At 42.2% G+C, this 20,325-nt stretch overlaps 1 protein-coding gene across 1 annotated transcript in view; it reads left to right on the top strand.

The window, feature by feature from the left end:
* The window catches only part of GRM4 (glutamate metabotropic receptor 4), a 241,646-nt gene that overhangs the window by 135,313 nt on the left and 86,008 nt on the right, over nucleotides 1-20,325 (top strand). The window contains exons 3-5 of the mRNA XM_033152614.1: nucleotides 6,810-6,945; nucleotides 12,988-13,142; nucleotides 19,613-19,753. Coding sequence (XP_033008505.1) covers nucleotides 6,810-6,945; nucleotides 12,988-13,142; nucleotides 19,613-19,753 — 432 coding nt within the window. The remainder of the gene's footprint in view (nucleotides 1-6,809; nucleotides 6,946-12,987; nucleotides 13,143-19,612; nucleotides 19,754-20,325) is intronic.

Below are 20,325 nucleotides of genomic sequence, written 5' to 3'. Positions count from 1 at the left end.
GTTAATGTTTTGTTCATTTTGTCCTGGATTGCATGAATCCTGTGGGTATATTAAAACATTTTACAGGCATTCTCCCATGTTTTTACTGTTGGCAGTAAACATGTTTTTGTTTTTCAAAACCTTGAAATCCTCTTTTTATGCCAATGTATTCCTGCCATGTGAAAAGTATAATGATGAATGCTCAATTTTTAAATTTACAGTACAGTACAAAGTACGTGCATAGAGGCTGCCTGTAGCAAATAACAAGTTTTAAGTCAACAAAACTTCAGGCGGGAAAGAGGAAAAGAATTTGAAATTTAATTTTAGTTTTATAGTAAGGTTTGGGGGATGGATGAGTTATCAAACATGAGCAGTCACATCAAGATGTTGACAAAGAGGTTCAAACTTTTAACAGAAGAGCACAGGAACAAAGAAGTTCACTTATTTTCATGTAAAAAGAACAATAATGAGCAATACTTTTCATTGTTTGTTTGTTTAAAAAAATTCACAGTAGGAAGCAGATTAAGACTGAAATTCTCAAGCCTCTTTGAATTCAATCTGATTTACTTCTGAGTAGACATGAGGAAGTATGGGAAAAGTTCCAGTAGCAGAAGGATTAGCACTAGTGCAATTCATTGCCCTCTCTCCTACATGAACACCACCCCATGTCTTTTCTGGAGAAACCCTAGAACAGACTTTGGGGGCACACAGAGGGAGAGGAGGGAAGAACATTTTGTTGCCCAAGGAGAAGTTGTTGTGCTAATGTGTCCTGGTTCCCATTTGATGAAGAACCTGAACTCAGATTGTGGTTTCTACCAAAATCTTAATACTCAGCTCAGTGCGCTACATAGGCAAAATGCTGTTCAAAGGCACAACAGGTGCTACACAAGCAAAGACACTGATCTAACAATGACATACACGCTACAACTCCGTCATAAGGGAAAGAAACAAACACAACTCAGCATGGCATGTGACTCTGACCCTCAGATTGAGGGAGCAACCTAACATTTCTCCAAGAAGTCTAAATTCTTCCCACCTGTTCATGCCTGCGTCTCTGTGACCTGGGTAGGGATGGAAGCACCTCAGAGGTAGATGGAACAGGTGAGGCAACACCCCTCCCAGAGGGCTGGGACTGGACATGGTTTCTGACAATTCTGGAGGCAGAGTTGCTTGCATGATCAGCAAAGTGGATGAATCAGAACCATCCTGTAACATCTCTGAAGATGGAGGTGGGGCCTGTGCCTTGTGCTGCAGGGACTGGTGGGGAAATGGGATGAGGTGAGGGAAATCCCTCCCTCAGGATCCTCTTCCTCAGGTTCTCCCCATTTGGATAGAGACCTTTCCAGTCCACGGGAACCCTCCCTGGGGTCATCTGTCAGCCATGCCTCTTCTCTGTCTTGGCTCTGCCAGCACCCTACCATGTCATCGTGGAACCTTATACAATCCCTGGTTAGAATTGCAGTCTTGGGCTACTTCTGGCAACAAACAACACTTCAGAATATCAGCAGTTATGTCAGTGAATATGCAAATAATGTATAACACCAAGCTGTTTCCATATCTATATGTGTATCTATCTATGTATAATGTGTGCCTGTAAAAATATCATTTGCTGCAGAGAACTAAGGGGAAAAGCATCCATAGTAAGAGCTGCAATAGGGGTTAAAAGGGCAGGTGTAAATCTACGGAGCAGTCCGTTTTCAACGGATTCCTCTGACATTCCTAATCATAAGCATGTAGCCATTAGCAGCGCATAAGGAACTTGCATATGATGAGCTTGTCTTTCCATAACTGCCTCTTTTGCAAGTGTCATTATTTGATAAGTTTGGATTGCCTCCATTGATGTTTACTAGGACAAGATGCTAATCAAGCTCTGTGACAACTGATCTCCTTGCAATTGTCATTTCAAACAATTGGCTATTGTGTGATAAAACTGGGAAGGAGCAGATGCCTCCTTGATGATGGGCTGCTGCCTTTTCCTACTCGTTGTCCCTAATTAAGCTTTCACTATTCCAAAATAATTAAAATATCCCAGAGTTTGGACCTTGTGTTTGTCTTATAAATAGTTATTGCTCATGGCTATTCATGAGCTGCTCTCCATTAACCTCTTACCTCTAGGGGTTCTTCCTGCCATAGAGAAACCATCTCCCCACTCATTTGCTGTCAGTTTTGCTAACATAATTTATTTCTTTTTTGTGTTTATTTGTGCAAATGATGTTTGGATAGAAGGACTGAGGTGGTGGCTACATCATACTGAAGTTGTAGCTCTGATATGTCAAAATATGGGATGAGTAATCAGGATATTCACTGTGGATGTGGTGTAGGGCAATATGACCCAGTGAGGCTGATTCTCCTGAATATCTGCCTGATATTCCCTTGGGCTGAATGAGAGGTTGGAAGGTGGGAGTCCCAATGCAGCATTATTATTATTATTATTATTATTATTATTATTATTATTATTATTGAAAAAGGGGGACATTTGTGAAAATGTAAATCTGGGGCTCCCAACATGGTGACCCTGGACATTATAGAACCACCATAAAGCCCCTTTTTTGCTCCAAACAGCAGGTTGCCTTTTTATGGGATGCCTGCTTTCACTTGTGTATGTTGTCTGGTTTTAGTTAGTGGGGTGTGTTCTGAGCATCACCAGTCTTCCTTTGTGCCCATGACAGTTCTTAGATTTCCTGGGCTCCAAATGCTTGAGGATCCCTGCTGTAAAGAAATGCTGTCCAACCATGAGCATGTGAGCTCTGTGGCTGAAGCCCTTCCTTTCAGTTTCTTCAGGAGTCCATTGCTGTCTCCCCATCGCCAGATTTCTCCAGGACCACTTCCAAGACTGGTAGACCCCTTTCCAGTCATATCTCTGCAATAGTGGCTGTTTTCTAGCAAGTCGTAGATGTCAGCCCACAGCAACAGTGCAACATGGGATATTTTTCCTGGGACAGCTCAGTCGGTAGAGCATGAGACTTTTAATAGGGTCATAGGATTGAGCTCTACGCTGGGCAAAAGATTCCTGCAGTACTGGGGGTTGGACTAGATGATTCATGGGGTTCCTTCCAACTCTATGATTCCATTAATCAGATCTCATTTTATCAGTTTTGCTATAAGCAGTATTTCATCTAAGCTAAGGTTTAGCCCTAGAACTTGTTTTGAAAAGCCAAGATATAGCACTGGCATATATAAAACATTCTTAAAGATAAGAATACTGTTCCATATATATAGAACTTCCACTTCCAAATCTGAAAATTGAGGATGGCTTGCAATCCCGAGACTACTACTTGCTGGCAAATTTGATCTGCAGTACCAATCTTTATTTTCTTTTTAGAAGTAAAGACCTGATGTGTGGCTGCTGATCTCCTTGGCATCAGCAGCAACTAATAAGGTTACTGATAAGGCCTACAGACCACAGAGCCTTTTGCTAGGAGGACTAGCTATTATTTCCTTCTATTCTTTCTCAATCTTTTCCCAATAGAAAGAAAGGCTCCCTTTCTGCAGGTAAATTGTACTGTGGGGGCAGGCCTCTGGAACAGCAACCCTATGCTAATTATTCTGACCTTTGCATAAATAGGGATTCTTTTGTGGCAAATGAGCAGCAGCCCTGTCATTTCCTATGCAAATTGAGACTATCAATTATATCCAGAAGGTCCTGAAACATTTCATCATCTCCTGTCTCATATATTTGCTTCTTTTTTCATCTGATTGGCCACTGCAAAAGTTCACACAGAGCAAGAGTGGCCGGTATTTTTTGCAAAGGCCGGAGCAAACAGATGTTGAGGGTTAAGTCTCAGCAAGCCAGAGCAGTTTTGCATCCAACTATCCTTTCGGTTTTCTGTCTTGCTTTTCAGAAATTGTTTTTAATTAGCTGCTTCTACAGAGCCCTCAGGAGCGGTCAGGTTTAAAGGTTCTCATTGCTGCAGCCCAGAGGTCAAACTGATCCAGGAAAAACTGGAGTAAAGTTGGACATGGATTTTGCAACATCCCATCTCCCAGTGGCATAGGAAGGGAGGGCAAAGGGGGCGGGGCGCCCCGGGTTCCAGGCTGGAGGGGTTACACTCTGGGCAGCCCCCTGGCGTGACACCCAGCCGAACCCCACGGACACCCGGAAAAAGCCACGCTCAGTTGCGCCGTGGGGCTCGCAAACCTGCTTGGCGTGTGCTTTGCTGCTTGGGCTGCGGGCGGAGGTGAGCTGCGGGCCAAGCCCCACCCCTCCCCTCCGCCTGCAGCCCAAGCAGGAAGGAATGAAGCAAAGCGCTTGGCGCTGCGGTGGAGAGGAGGTGTGGGCTTCTCTTGGGCTGCTGCCACCCCTCCCTGGCTTGCCTCCACTTGGTAGCGTGCATGTGCAGCATCGCTATGCATGCGTCAAAAGTAGCGACGTTGCACATGCGTGCTACGGAGTGACTCCACCCCTGGGTTTTCTGCCCTGGGTGGCAAAGCGGCTTCCTCCGCCCCTGCCATCTCCAAAGGGGAAACAGATACTTAGAGGAGGATAACTAAAGCTTTTTACCATGGATTTTTCCACCATTAATATAAAAACTGGGTATGTAGCATACTACTGTTTTGTTCCCACAATTAGCTCACATCTTATAATACTAAGCTACACAAAGATCTACAAAGAACAATAAGACGGGAGAGATATGCTTAATACTTGGTGAGGAAGGAGTGTAGCTCAGTGGCAGAGCACACGTAGAAAGATTAAAACCTGGTATCTCCAGCCAGAGCTGGAAAAGACTGCTTTCCAAAATCCCAGTGAGCTGCTGCCAGTCAGAGTTGACTGGCTTGCTGTGTCAGAGTGTCTGTGCATCCACAGCCCAACTTGCCTCTGCCTTGCCCTTCCCCATCCAGCTAAGCTGTAGCAAGAGCAGTGCTAGGAGGGCTATTTTGCAGCTCTATCCCAATGCATGAGCCACATGGATGAATCTGGATTGCATATCTGCATGAGTCTCACAGTCTTCCAAGATGAATCTGCTCTAAGATTAACTGCTTGGATCGTGTTTATTCTAAACATACCCCATTATGAATAAGCTTAGGAATGCAACCTTGGATCTATCCATATAAATCTCCTTATAAATGGATTTCTTTTTTTAAAAAAATGTCATGTAGTAAGAACTGTATTCAAGTGAGTCCACTTGGGCATATAAATTGACTGTTATCTGCCTCTCTGAAAACTAAAGCATTATCCTGTTCTTGCGCGCACACACACATATTTTCGAAGCACATGGGTGCACTTGTTAACAAGCAAGGTAAGCTGTATGTCTTGGCAGGACATTCCCCACTTTCATTTAGATAAAATAAATTTTACAATTGGGGAATAATGGTGCAGGTTAACAGGTGGTGGGCTGGATATGTGACAGGCAGCCTGGAGACAAGGTGGTTGAAGGAGGTATGCCTAGTAGGCAATGAATTGAATGAAAAGGAATGCAAAGGAATGCAAGGAGAAAAGACTTGCACAGAAAGGGCAGAGGAGGCGGGGAAATGAAAGTGGGGTGTGTGACCTAAAGGGACATAGCATTGCTATATCCAAATTGTGCTAAGCCCCCTTCATTGCACGCAGAGGCATTGTGTGTAGAAAGGGGTCCTTGGCTGTATGCTTGACATGCATGGAGACATCTGATGAAGCTGAAGATTGGAAGCCTCAGAACAGACAAAAGAAAGTACGGTACTTCTTCATACAATGCATAGTTGCTGGGGTGGTTTTGGTTTTTTTTACTTTAAAAGAGGATTAGACAAATTCATGGAAGATAAGGTAACAGCAAGTAACAATCGCAATGTTCTACCCCCTCTGCAATACTCCCTTGGAATATCAGTAGCTAAGAACCACAAGTGCTGTTGCTCTCAGGTCCTGCTTTTAGGCATCTGGCTGGCCATTGTGAGAACAGGATGCTGCACTAGATGAGTGATTGGACTGATCCAGCAGAGTTCTTACTGTGTTCTTATGCATGCATTAGGTACATGTGGAATTCTGCAGGAAAACCTGTGTGCACAGTCAATTATGTGCATAATTATGAAAATAGAGATATGCACTCACAGGCTTTCTTCTGCAGACATCCATGCTTTAGATGTAGACATCAGCACTGGGGCCAAGGAGCCACACAACCACAGGGATGGTGTTGTGGTGTGCCTCCATTGTAATATCACTAAATGTGATTCATGTGAGGGGGTGATGGTGATGGTACACTATAAAGGCTACTGTAATGTTTAGATTTTCAGAGAAGTTGAATTCTGCCAGTTATGGCTTCTACTGTCTCTGCATCATTGTGACTTGGCAACTCTAAGAGGGAATTAAAAGGAAGAGAGTGAATTACACATATTGATTTGAACTAACCTGCACATTCTTTACCTACAGGCTTTTTGTCAGTAGTGTAGTAATCAAGGTTAGAAATATCAGATGATGCACCTGCATGTGTAAAATAATTCAGGTCTGAATGAAATTCCAGAGCAATTATAGACCATTACTATGGGAGAAGAACCTGATGTGCAGCCTTTTAGGTTTCAATTCATGTCATTCTATGTAGTTTTCATGGTTGCATCCAGGCATTTAAAACGCAGGTGAAATTTGGCGTTAGCTGCATGTCTTATATAATTATCTTGGGGCTTGCTCACACATGCATGTTCATCAGTGTCCATCACTTGGCTCCATATCTCCTCCTATATTTGAGTTACATCTACTGACATGGAAAGGTCATCAGCATGGGCTATGGCAGGATGTGCCCTGGGTGGCTTCCTTTAGACGACCCATGTGGGCTGTAGCAGAGGAGCCCCAGGCTTTGGATTGCTTGGTATTTTTTTTCCATTCCAAGGCTTCTTTAATGATGCCATTTTTCCCCCAACTACAGGGAGTGTGTGTGTGGCACAATCAGTCAAGATCCCCCGGGAGCCCAAGGCAGGAGAGTTTGATAAGATCATTCGGCGCCTCCTGGAAACATCCCATGCCCGAGCCGTCATCATTTTTGCTAATGAAGATGATATCAAGTAAGAAGGTCATGGTCTGGTTTGAGGGTCTGTGTGGGAAGGAGAGAGAAAAGAGCATGTGGGTGGGGAGAGAAGGGGAAGGACAAGAGAAGAAGACAAAATGCTCCAAATACATGTTGCTTTGTTACTCTCTCCTGATGTGTCACAGAACATGAGTGTTCTTCACAAAGAATGAGTACGCAACACTTTAATAAAGAATGAGTGTCCTTGTTGTTAATGAACAAGGTGGACACTGTGTCTAGGTCACTGTGCCCTCCAAATTTGCATCCCACTTCTGCATCCTCTCCAGGTCCTCAATATGCCTACCTGTCCAATAGCTTAGTATTATACAGATAGATAGAGGTTAAATAAGCTATTGCTGTGTTGGACAATTTTAGTTTTTTCACCCCAACCATTCTCCATCAAATAACAAGAAAAGAAATCACATTGAAAATGATCAAAGGGAAGAGAAACTTTTGGTGAAATCCTTGTGGGTGGGGTACAGAGTTTTTGTTGCGTTTACCTTTCTTCTGGGGTTGCTGAAGGGTTCAGTGACTGTCCTTTCATTTTACAAATCTGCTCTCCAGCGGTTTGCATTTTGCAGCCTTCCCAGGTACCTACACTATGCTATCCTTAGCTTTTCTTTCCTGCAAGTACAAAAAGACAGGGCGGCAGCATACTTTGTGTCTAACAGTTGTACATTGCTGCTGGTTTTTTAAATTACAGCCTTTGTACTTTTAAAGAAATTAGTGCAGATTTTTTTTAATGTAAAAGGAATAGCTTCCCTTACAAACAAAAATTAGTAAGTGCACCCATCTCAGACACTTGGTAGTAGGGAAAGAGCAAAAAAATGATTAAGATCACTTTCAAAGGAGGGTCTATGTAATTCACAATATCCGATATAATATGCAAACTGAAATATAGCCATCCTTTGAAATTTGCACTTCGCTGAATTTTGCAATGCCCTTTTCCAGCCAAGTACAGACATGCATATACTAGTGTGATGCACTCAAAGAAAATCCACTTCTTAGCTAAAATAACATTTAAAATTTGCATTATTTTAGGTGAAATTGCTTTAAAAATAATTTTAATTAAAACACAATTATAGATGGGTGCACTGCTAATCTGATTCCTGCATGCATGCCCAATTTGTGCAAACTTAACACATTCAAATCAATAAATTGGGAGGCAAGGACAAAGAGAAAAGGAACACCTACAGGTATGGACAGGCACAACTGTATTTGATCTTCAACTGCAAATGCAATTGCATGCATGGTTGGATTAATGAGAACAAATTTGAAGAAGGAAAACATGGATTCCAAGCAAGATCTAGCTTTTTTATCATTTATGATACTGTAAGATATTTCAAAATGGCTTGGAACTTGATAATGGGCTTCCCATTAGAATTCCAGTTTCTGATAAAATAATTGTCTTTTGATACAGCTGTTATAAATCATTCCCTCTCAAATGTACCTTAGGTACAATATGATAACACTGCTGTTATTTTAAGTTTAAATAGCCCGATTTTGCAGCTACTCATTCAACATGCCTATTATATATTTTGCTTTTATCTTTTAATTTTTATCAGTTGTTATAATTATTCTTTCTGTTTAACATACATTACAAAATGGAATAATAGCAAAACAAAAAACAAAAAACTTTGCCAAATATAGCCTGTTTGCTTCTGTGAAAATGTTAAAAGTTCTGGGGGTTTTTACTTTAAAAAAATTGCAGTTCAAAAAAATATAATATTGAAACTCCTCCATTTTATAATTACCACCAAAATTCTTATTTTTGTAAGAGATTATAATGCTTGATTCCATGGAAACTTCCTGCAGTCGTACAAAAGTAAAGTTGATGTGTTCTGATTAGTCGCTGGAAGTCAGAATATCGTCCATTCCAACAGAACAAGTGGAACTGTTAATGGTGCGCAAGAAAAACCTAAGAGTACACAATACTTCTGTTTTGATTTGATATTTTTGAGCCTAGCAATTTGCACTGAGTTACACCTGATTTTGCAAGCGTCTAATTTATTAATCAGCAAACATTATGCAAATGTGAGTAAACTGACATTTTCAATCAGTTTACATCAAATATGCAAACAATCTAAGTTCCTGGGAAGCTGGCTAATAGATATGTCTGAAACCCAGACAGTTACACTCGTTTACTCCCAGCAAAATCAGAGATTTGCCTCACAGTGTAAATGGCAAGCACCATTAAACAGGGATTTGTAAACATTTACCTATCTGAAAACAGTCTGTAAGCTGGAGAATTGTACCCTGTTGGCAGTAGCTTATACACATCTGGAAACTCTGTATTTTTCATGCAGTGATAGGCTGAGGTTTACTGCTGAGCCAGATGCCTCTCTTGGGACTTAGCCATGTGATCGTTTCTTGAGTCATGAAAGCTCTCTCTGTGTGTGTGTGTGTGTGTGTGTGTGCGCGTGCGTGCGTGCGTGTGTGTGTTTTCTGGATACCACCCGGTGCAGATCATTAGAGCTTTCACTATTCTTCAGCCCACATAAACTTTCCATCTCATATTGATTTTCATGCTTGCTTTTCAAGGCTTCCTTCATTCTCATAGCGCTAAATAATGCAGCTGCAAAAAAGGTGACACAGCTGTCCAATAGGGCCACCAAGTGGTCCACATCGCTAAATTTAAGAAAGAGTCATATACCGCCCCACCCCCCAGTGCTCCTGGCCCAGCATAGTGGTGGCTGGCATTGTTTTTGTGGGTTCATCCCTTCAGATTCAGACAGGAGTCCTCACTTTTTGAAGCTGTAGTGCTAAAAGCAGTGAAGTAATTTTGGGGTGAAATGTGGGCTTGGGAGAAAAATCGGAGTCTTTATGATCTTCTGGATAGCTCAACTGGTTAGAGCATGGTGCTGATAACACCCAGGTTTCAGGTTCCATCCCCATATGGGACAGCTGCGTATTCTTGCGTCCCAGGAGGTTGGACTAGATGATCCTCAGGGTCCCTTCCAATTCTGCAATTCTATGATTCTATCTTCTTGCCTTTCTTGATTCCCCTTCTCTGGGCTCACATCACACCTGTTGCCGGAAAAAGGTGCAGGAGATTAAAATATGTGTGTAGAGCACACACAGCCCAAAGAAAGTAATATTATGTCACAAAACAAAGTGAGTTAATGCTCTTCATGTGTGAGAGATCCCAGGCTCCTCCAGATGATTTGTTTATTGAACATTCAGCCTGATCTGCTAGCACAAAGCTTACACATGGAGGTTAGACTTTAAAAATATATATGGAGTGATTGTTCTGATTCTCTGGCACAGTTTATATGCCTTCCCATTAATCGTTTGTTCTCCTCACACTTTTGAGTGCCTTTCCCCATCACTTTCCTATCTGCAAAAAGTTCATTTAAAAAAAAAGAAAAAAAAGAATGTGGTTTCATTGCAGTAGGGCAACACAGCACTTTAATTCACTTTAATTGTGGAAACCTAAATTTCCAGTATGCACTTGAATCTCTCCCACAAAATATTGACCAACTGAACGTGACCCCTCTCTAGAACTGTGAAAATGGTTCATCCTTCTCAGATCACCTGGCCTGTAGATGCAGCTCTTTTGTTAGTACAGGTATGTTTAGCCTGCAAAAGAAGAGGCAGAGTGAAGATATGATAGCCATCTTCAAATATCTTAAGGGCTGTCAAATGGAGGAGGGACCAAGCTTCTTTTCTCCTGCTCTGGAGGGTAGGACTCAAACCAATGGCTTCAAGTTGCAAGAAAGGAGATTCCGACTAAACATTCGGAAAAAAAGTAAGAGCTGTTCGGCAGTGGAACAGACTCCCACGAGAGGTGGTGGACTCTCCTTCTTTCAAAGCTTTTAAACAGAGGTTGGGTGGCCATCTGTCACCGAAGCTTTAGCTGATATTCCTGCATTGCAGGGGGTTGGACCAGATGAACCTTGGGCCCCTTCCAACTCTAAGATTCTATGATTCTATGAACATGAAGCTGAATATTGGAAGTTTTAGGACAGATAAAAGAAAGTACTTCTCCAACAAGCATGTCGTTAAGCTACGAAACTCACTTCTACTGGAGGCAGTGATGGCCACCGGTGCGGATGACTTTAAAAGAGGATTTGACAAATTCATGAAGGATAAGATAATGGTTACTTGCCATGATACCTGCACCATCATGGGTGGAAGAGTAATGCTTCTGAATACCAGTTGCTGGAATCCTCAGAAGTGCACAGGTCCTGCTTGCAGGTTTCCCCACACACAGGTCACTGTGAGAACAGGATTCTGGACTAGGTGGACCATTGGTCTAGTCTAGGAGACTTTTCTTATGTTCTTTCAAATGTTTTTCCATCTAATCTGCCCAACAGTTTTATGACTTGGTGTTAGAAGGCCTGCCTTACACTTGACCATTTCAGTTTTCGACTGCAACACTGACCTACTAGGCGACCTTGAGCAATTCCAGTCCACTTCCTTGCCTCTGTTCTCTCTCCCACCCACACACTGTAGGTTCATCAGGCCAATGAACAGCTTTTATTAAGTGTCACAACACAATACAATGGTTTTCTGAGGTGCTGCTGTAATAGAAATAATTGATGGTGTAGTAAGAAGAGCTGGAGCTCAATTGGAGCTAGGCTCACTGCACAATAACTGCCATGATCTCTCTCTTTCTTTTATCCAGATCACTACCACATTTGCTCTTTCCCCTTGTCTGATTCAATTTATTTCCCCTCCCCCTGCATTCCAAAAATACTTGCCTTTCCCTTAGGGCTCTGGCATGTCTGTCATTCAAGTCTTGCTGTCACTACTCCCTTAATTGTTTTTTAATCAACCTTGCTATTGACAAAGTCTCCATTGATCTGCCGAACACCCTTTTCTTTGTTTTGCTCCTTTACTAGCTCAGGTGCTGTACACTCATCACCAATTTCAGTCCCATCCTCTTCATTCATAGCCTTGTGCTCTTCTTCTTCTTTTTTTTAACCTAAGGCCAGGGACCCAGAAGTGTGGGCCAGGTGAGTAATGCAGCTCAAGGCTCTCAGAATACTGCTCATTTATTTCTCAGGTTCATTTTTACACCTGCTTATTTAATTTGAAAACAATAGCAGCATAAGCTGTCACATTCAGTGCTGTTGAAGTAATCTTATGAAATCATACATGCACTTCAATAAAGAAAGAAAGAAAGAAAGAAAGAAAGAAAGAAAGAAAGAAAGAGAGAAAGAAATCTAAGAACCGGTAACTGATCAAATTAAACATTGTAGAGCATCAATCAGCCTTGATTACAGAAGTAACATTTGTTGCTTTATCATTCCCGAGGGTCTCAGCTCCCTCTGACTGATCTTAAGGTAGGGTCTCCATGTCTCTCCATCCCTTCTCCTGCACTTCTGTGGGTCATGCTAAATTCCTTATCCCCACCCCCAAGTTAAGGAATAAGGTGCCTCTGAATCAGCCCAGGAATTTGTACCAGAACCAAGCTCCCACGTCCCACTCCTGGTTTCTCACAAGTGTTCTTTTTCAGCAACCCAACTAATTTATTTTAATTATGATTTATGAATATTATATACCGCCCATCATTTGAGGATCACAGGGCAGTTTACAGTATAAAAACACAAAAAGTACATAACATAATAAACATAACAATACCCCCCCCCATTTTAAAAGGCCATACATTGTTTAACTAGCCAAATGCCTGGGATAAAAGGATTGTTTTCACCTGGCACCTATAGGTATGTAATTTAGGTCTGCCAGGTGGGAACTACTGCACTTCTAGTTTATGAGGAATGGGCTGAATAGATTCTTCTAAGTTTGTTTTGAAGAGAGAGAAGAAATGAGATGTCCAGTTAAAACTTAACACAGTATCTGTGTTTGGATCCACATCTATCTGAAGCTCTAAGGATGAGTGAATGTAGCAAATATATGGTGTGCAGTGGTAACCGGCAATTGGATGCACAACCTTTGGGTGTGATTGGGCACATAAAACCAGTGAATGCAGTGTATTCAGTGTGGTCACTGCGCTCCTGCCCTTTCGTTGTGCATTAACCTGAACACAAAGGCAAAGGTGATTCTATGAACTGGTGCTTTGCTCTTCTCCCTTCAGGAATGTGTTGATGGCAGCAAAGAGGGCCAATCAGACTGGACACTTCATCTGGATTGGCTCTGACAGCTGGGGTTCCAAAATTGCTCCCGTGAGAGATCTAGAAGAGGTGGCTGAAGGAACCGTCACCATCTTGCCCAAGAGGGCATCTGTTAGAGGTATGTCTAGCAGTTTGCTCAACAATGTCAGCTGGTTGCTTCTCAGGGTTGGTGCAGAAAGACATTGGCCATTGTTGTGCATGAACAGTTGTACAGTTGTTGTTTTCTCCTGTTAGAAGCTCCTTCATGTGCTAATTATCTGAAGGGTGCTCCATACATTTCCCAAGGAATGGTGGGTGTTGCCTGGCTGGTCCCATCTCTGGAATCAGGTGCACCATGGACACCATCACCTGGACATCCACACAGTCAAAGCATATTCATGACCAGCTTTCGTGCAATCAGAACTCCTGATTGCATGGTGTCCTGGCTGCATGAAAGCCTATGTGTGAGGCTTTGAAAGTGCAAATGTCCACATCAATTAGTTTATTTATTGTTTGTTTATATCCCATCTCCCCCCTCCCCCGCAGGACCCAAGGTGGTCCACAACATGCACTAAAAACAGATTCAGCTTAAAAACAAACAAACCTTCAATGAGTAGACACACACACACACACACCATATTAAAAGCAACACTGAATCCAAATAGCTTAAAAACCATTTGAAGACACAAAAAGAGGAGAAGAAAATATACAGCACCTGTATATTAGAAGACTGCCGCAACAGCCAGTTAGTGGTCAAAGTCCTAAACAAAGAAATATTTGCCTGCTGGTGAACCAATAGCAGGGAGGAAACTAGCCTAGCTTCCCATGGAAGGGAGTTCCACTATCTGGGAGCAGCCACTGAGAAGGCCCTCTCTCAGTACCTGTGATGGTGGTGAGACCAAGAGAAAGGTCATCTAGTGAGACCAGTTGGTTGTCCTCATGAAAAATGAAGGGCCCCATGGAAGTGTGTCTGGAGACATCATTGTTTTCTTTTAGGAAACAGGTGAATACACATCTCTACCTGCAGGTTCTCAGATGATGGGGACTGTGATTGTATTTATTTGTGATTAGTTTGACAATGCTGATTTTATTATTAGAAGTGCTGAAATATTATTATTTTACATTCTTGTGCTGTATGGATCTTATGTTGTTTTTATGCGGTATACCATCCTGTGGCCTTTTGGCAATGGGCAGTATATGCATTTTCAAATACATATATGCCTGCATGCCTGCATACACAATGGAACCACCTGCTGAAGCTCAGCATGTTTGAGTCTGCTCAATGTCTGGATGAGTGACAGTTGGGACCACCATCTATGGTGCTTTGAGTTCTGCAATGCAAGAAAAGCAGGATAGAATGCCCTTTGTTGCATTCCCTTTCTTTCTTTCTTTCTTTCTTTCTTTCTTTCTTTCTTTCAACTGTTTATTGAAAACTTTGATCCTCAATGTCCCAATGCTGCTATGCATTTTTCATGCAGATGCATTTTCTCTTTTCAACATTGTGGGATGCTCTCAGGGCTAGATCTGCAGGTGAGGCTCCCATGCCAGCACTTAGATAAATGGGTCACAATTTCAGGAGAGCTTCTCATAGCTCTTTGGCCAATATGCCGAAACCATTACTAAACATCAGTCTGCCTTCTCTCTCCCAGCCCTGTCCTGCCACTAATTATTGCAAGCACTTTTCTAGGTCTTTTTAAATGTTTCCTTCACTTGGAGTAGCATTTTCCTTCTTCCTTTTAATGCATGCTTAATTGAAAGCAGTCATGGCATGCATCTCCTGAAAATGATAATCTTCAGTTGGGTGTTTGGGGTATATAGCGATGCTTTAGAAATGGTCATGTTTTTCTGGGTATCCTTTATAACACCTTGAGCTTTTCCCCCTTGAAGTTTCTTCAAAGGTCAGTTCCTTCTACTGCAAGGAATTCAAATATCACTTGGATATCTTCATTGATGCTGAGTGTGTCAATGGACACAATCCACAGATAAATTCTCCTGTGTGAACCTCATTGAAACAAATGGGTCAAATGGGATATGTTCTCAGTAAACTCTTACCCATTATGAAGTTGCTTCAAATAGGAGTGGTTGATGAATTAGAACTTTTAAAATAAGAGAAAATGTCACAGGCCAGAAATAGACAGACGTGTGCATCCTTAACTGTGTCATGTTGTTGTTGCATTCTGGCCCATTCAATTACCTCATTTCCATAGTTCCTTCCTGTGTTATTTTCTTACCTTGCTTAATCTAAATATTTGGCAAGCATGTAACTTATGTGACAGATGGATGTACCTGATATACATTTCATAGTGCCCTAACAACTTACTGAAATTATCTTGCTGACCCTCAGCAGTATTTTTTCCCCAGACCAAGGTATTTCCTCTTTGCTTCTCATGTTAGCTAGCTTCTAACCACTGTCTATACAACAAGAAGAAATATGTTATTTGCTTATCAAGAAAATAGATGTATCTAGAGTACTAAGTGAAAATGACCTCAGATTCCCTATGTTTTTTGTGGGTAGCAAAACTGGGAATAATCTCCAGGGTAGCACTAAACTCCTCCAAGAGGGCTCATTAAAAACACACAACAACAACAACAACAACAAATTATTCTACAAGAAATTTCAGCTATTGATATTCAGTAAAACTCTATTGTTGGTTCATATTTGTCAATGAAGGAATGGCAGACAAAAGAGGAGGACAGGAAAGCTAAGGGACCAAATTAAAATACTATTAAACAATATTAAAACTTGATCCATAGTTGTGCCCCAAATCCACAGATACTGAAGTCTGGGGGAGGAGGCACGAGTAGAGGCAGGGGTGGGGGGTAGGCCTCAGTGCTTTCCTTGTGTGGGCTTTGGCTACTGGAAGTCACTAGATTAATCCAGACTTGCAGTATTTTGCATCAGTTTGATTTATGTGTGCACTGGCACATACACAGACACCATTGGCACGATCTGCACCAGCAAGGTGTTCTTTGAAATCCCATAGTCTTCCTAAAAAATATGAAAGGGATTCAGTGGCTTGAGTCCACAAAAGCTGGACAGGGACTGGCTGGAAATTGAGGAATGGTGGCTGGATTCTGATGAATGGACAATGAACACTAGGAGAAGTCTTCCTAAAAAAGATGAAAGGGATTCAGTGGCTTGAGTCCACAAAAGCTGGACAGGGACTGGCTGGAAACTGAGGAATGGACAATGAACACTAGGAGAAGCAGGGTTAGAGACTGGCTTGGAAGAAGGGATCAGTGATCCAGGGGAATCTGTAATAACCAGGAGGCAAGAGGCAGAGGCAGAAGAAGTTGCAGGATTGAAGAGTGAAGAACAAGTACAGTACAGGAGGAGCTAGAGACAGGTGAGGCTCATGTAGAATCAACGGCTGCCACACCCCCTCCTCCTGTTGCACCTCTCCTGCTCCACTGTCTCTCAGGACCAGAAGTGGGAGGAGCAAAAAGTTATATGCAAGTGGAGACTTTGCTTGCTTGTGTGCAGCTCAGATGGAGGAGATACATACGCTGAGGTCAGGGCCTCTCTGTTGCAGCAACTGCCTCATTTGTTGCACATCTAGGAGCAGCTGAGAGACATGGGCCTGAGGGACATGCCTTTCCCTAACTTGTAAGTGTACTTTTGACAATAGAGTTAATTCTTTCCTCTGGACATTCCTTGTCCATCAGCACCTTGACAAGAGATTTCTTAGTCTTCCAGGTGTCACAATACTCTTTGATCAATTTATGTAGGTTGCTCACAGAACTCAAAATGCAAATCCCACCAGTTCAAAAGACCTTGTAAGCTGCTTCAGGAAAAGGCCTTCAAACATTGTTATATCAGAGGTTGGGAGCCCTTTCCCTTCTGTATTCCCTTCTGGACAAGGGCATTTCAAGCACTGCAAGTCAGTGATGGGTGGAACCATAGGTAAAAGGTGATGGAACCACAAATGTCCAGTAGACTAGTCGAGTAGAATAGCTTCTGTACATACTCTCACAGCCCTCTCTGTCATTTATCTAGAAAACCAAGAACCATTATTGGAGTTAAGATCATAAGAAGAACCTGCTGTATCAGGCAATGGCCCACCTAGCCCAGCATCCTGTTCTCACAGTGGCCGACTAGATGTCTGTGAGAAACCAGCAAGCAGGATTTGAGCCCAAGAGCCCTCTTCTGTGGTTTCCAGCAATTGGTATTCAGAAGCATTGCTGCCTCCAGCTGTGGAGGCAGAACATAGTTATAGTAGCAACCTATACTCTTCTCTTCTTCAAGGACACATTCCAGTCAGGGAGAAACACTTGGGGTATGAAGCAGCCCCAATGTGGGACACAGTCTTGGGAGAGCTCTGAGGGCCAGGTAGAGAGGCCTGGAGAGCTGAATTCAGCCTCTAAGCCTGAGGCTCCCTACCCCTGAGGTAAACCACTGGCATCCAAAGGGGTGGCAACAAATCTCTATGACTGAGACCACTGAATCCAGAGATAAATGGGGGGGGAGGGCAAAAGGTTAGAGCCAGAGATTGCAAGAGTGTCCTGTGAGGTTTGTACACACACTCACAAGCTACCCTATTAACGAGTTCTCAGCTAGTTATTAGCACAGTTTTCCATATACTTGACCAAAGTGAATCCACATTTAGCTCACGGCCAAAGTTTCATTTGTAGAGGTGTCATTCATTAGAAAGGAAGGAGCTGTCAAGTGCCCCAAGCCTATTAAAGGATCCATTCAATTAATAAGGCTACGCCAGATGGAACCCCAGGGAGAGAGATACAAAGCCGCCATCTTTCCTGTCTCTTCCTTACCCCCCTCTGACATCCACTTATGCCAAGGAAATTAGGTTTGTGTTCTGCGTGACTAAAATATGCATGGTTAATTAAGACTTTACTGTCGTGGGAACTTGCAGGAGATTGGCTCAGAGCAGCAGAGTTTTCAAGAGTGACAGGATCGGGGCACACCCATCACACACACACTTGTTTTCCCTTGAAAAGAGGTGTTTTCCAGGCTGCCTGTTAGTCTTCGCTTGAATTGAGGCTGTGAAACTCATGTGCACCTGGATTTGAGGGTGCAGAAAGCTCAACTTGGTTGTTTTGGTTTAAGATCAAAGCTGGTGGAGGAGCTCATGGACAATTGCTTAAACAATTGCTATAAGCGACTAACTTGCCTTTTAAATGTACTGTATACCAATTTCAGCTTAGGGCACTGTGAGTTAACACTTCTGCTTTCTCATTTGTGCAGGTCTGTTCCCCTCCCAATTTCTTTATTGGTTAAGCAATTTTGCATTTTTTTAAATGAAAGTTTTTAATGTTTGACATTTTATTCTGTTTTTAGTGTTCTGTTGGAAGCCTCCCAGAGTGGCTGGGGAAACCCATCCAGATGGGTGGTGTATAAAATAATAATAATAATAATAATAATAATAATAATAATAATAATAATAATAATTTCCCAGCTCCCCCCCCCATGGGTGGATTAGGTGGATTACCCTATGGGGTGGATTAGGCTAAGTGTTTGTGGATTATGGCCAAGTGGAGATTTGAACCTGAGTGTCCCCAATGCTAGTCCAAGAGTCTAACCCAGAAGTGAGGACTCTTAGAAGGTGCTTAAGTGAGGGTGTCTGTCACAGGGTCAATGGACTTTATCTTTGGTAACCCCTTTTCATGATGGTAATTATAAGTAGTGGGGAGAACGCCCAAACAGGGGCTTACCTGGGTATAAAGAACTGTCATGTGATGGCATTGAAACAGTGAAAATTCTGCTTTGAGCATTGGAGCGGTGACTCAGAATCCCTGCCCTCTCAAGATATATATATATCTCTATCTTGAACTGACCATTCAACCTGTGCATCATTGGACTGGATATTCAGCTGAAGGATTATAAAGGTTCTCAGTGTTTGAAGAAATTGTTCTTTGCACATTCCAATATAAACAGACCTTCTCCCCACCTCCTGGACTGATGTGTAGATTGGAACAGCATTACTTTTTTGAATTTTGCAATGCAGTTCTTGGTTTAAAAAAATAAAATACAAAAATTTCCATAAAACACATAGTTAGGCTAAAATACATTTAGAAATGTGTAATTTGAAAGAAAATATATTTAGAAATGCATATTTTATGAGAAAATGTGGATTTAAATATGAATCTTTCATGTGGTTTTCTAAATTAAAGATTCACAGATTACTGCAGAAATAGGGCAACATGGATTTGTGAATGAGCACATGCAGGTGAACAGGAAATAAACCACTTTGACCATCAGTACCTTGAATCTCTGTGGGTACTTCCAGATGGAGACTCAATATTGCAGCCGCTCAACGAGTTATCATAAATGGTTTGTTGGCAACAGGTTTTATTTAATTTACTAGATTAAATAAAGGGAAAATCCATTGTAAATGAGGAGGAAAAAACAGACTGGCATTTTGACGCCACCAAAATTTGCAAGCATGAAGAACACTTACTCCACAATAAACACCCACCCTTTCCTTATCTATTCATTTCCGAACACTTGATTTCAATAGCTTAAAAGCCCCTTTCACCTTTGAAGACACTGAAGGTGGCAGACTTCCTTTTACAGCTGCAGCAGGTCTCATATGTTTTGATTGCAAGACCTCCCTCATGTTTCTATCACCTCTCTATTCCTCTTCCTCTTAGGTTTTGACCGCTATTTCTCCAGCAGGACCCTGGACAATAACCGTCGTAACATTTGGTTTGCTGAATTTTGGGAGGACAACTTCCACTGCAAGCTGAGCCGCCATGCTCTCAAGAAGGGCAGCGCCTTCAAGAAGTGCACAAGTAAGAGGCTGTGGGCAGATGGGAGAGGCATGGAGGGTGTGTGTGGATGAACCGGGCTAGGATGTTGTTACCAAATCCCATTCCTAGGCTTGTAACAAGAGAACACACTATCAGATCATCCATGATGTCCAGTGGCGTGGTCTGTGAGAGAGATAAATCTTGAGGTAAATTTCTACAGATGTGGGAATGATCTGCAGCCAGTGCCGGATTTACGTATAAGCTAAACAAGCTATAGCTTAGGGCCCCACTCTCTTGGCCCCCCTCCAAAAAATATAAAGGACAAAAAACCCCTGGATGTACATGTCCAAAGTATAAGATAAAAAACTAATAAAATAAAACCTACATACAGCAACAGTGTTTTGTGTTGTGTAGGCTCCTATGATACAAGTAAAGGGCCCTGACTGCTAGCCTACTCCCTAAAATATCACTGTTTTCTCATTTCTGTATATAGGGTACCTACATTCTTCATGGACTGGTTGCATGGTAACATGTGCCAATGGCTTTAGATACATATTAGGTCCATAAATTACCATATAACATATATTCAACACAAAAAACAGCAACAATTTGTT

Source organism: Lacerta agilis, chromosome 6, assembly GCF_009819535.1.
Source record: "Lacerta agilis isolate rLacAgi1 chromosome 6, rLacAgi1.pri, whole genome shotgun sequence".
NCBI classification, from domain to species: Eukaryota; Metazoa; Chordata; class Lepidosauria; order Squamata; family Lacertidae; genus Lacerta; species Lacerta agilis.
Note: the sequence above shows the minus strand (reverse complement) of the source record. Positions and strands in the feature narration are given on the sequence as shown.